The 328-nt window shown below is 40.2% G+C and overlaps 1 protein-coding gene across 1 annotated transcript in view; it reads left to right on the top strand.

The window, feature by feature from the left end:
• The first annotated feature begins 259 nt into the window (after window positions 1-259).
• LOC119588218 (carcinine transporter-like) overlaps window positions 260-328 on the top strand; it is a 19073-nt gene continuing 19004 nt past the window's right edge. Inside the window, exon 1 of the mRNA XM_037936919.1 lies at window positions 260-286. Coding sequence (XP_037792847.1) covers window positions 260-286 — 27 coding nt within the window. The remainder of the gene's footprint in view (window positions 287-328) is intronic.

Here is a 328-nt window from a genome sequence, read left to right as displayed (position 1 = left end):
TTTCTCTCTCTATCCCTTCATTTTTCAGGGGTTATTATTGCACTTCAATTCTAATCCGCTTGGCCTCATTTTATCGACATTTATTATTATATTAAAACAAAAAAAATTCTCGACCTTACTCTTCTGCCCCCATCTTCGCTCCTCCTTTCTCCCTCTCCCTCTTTCAAGATCACATCTGGAGTAAAAGAAGACGAATATTATTATTTGGTTAAAAGCATATCCTGTTTCGCGCTCGAATTCCCTCCCCCAGAGTTCGATGATGTTTATCGCCATTTCGCAGAGAAACGTTAGCGAGGTCTTCGGTGTTGTGCATACATACTGTCCTACA

Source organism: Penaeus monodon, chromosome 23, assembly GCF_015228065.2.
Source record: "Penaeus monodon isolate SGIC_2016 chromosome 23, NSTDA_Pmon_1, whole genome shotgun sequence".
NCBI classification, from domain to species: domain Eukaryota; kingdom Metazoa; phylum Arthropoda; class Malacostraca; order Decapoda; family Penaeidae; genus Penaeus; species Penaeus monodon.
The sequence above is the reverse complement of the archived record's forward strand: the minus strand, read 5'-3'. Positions and strand labels throughout refer to the sequence as shown.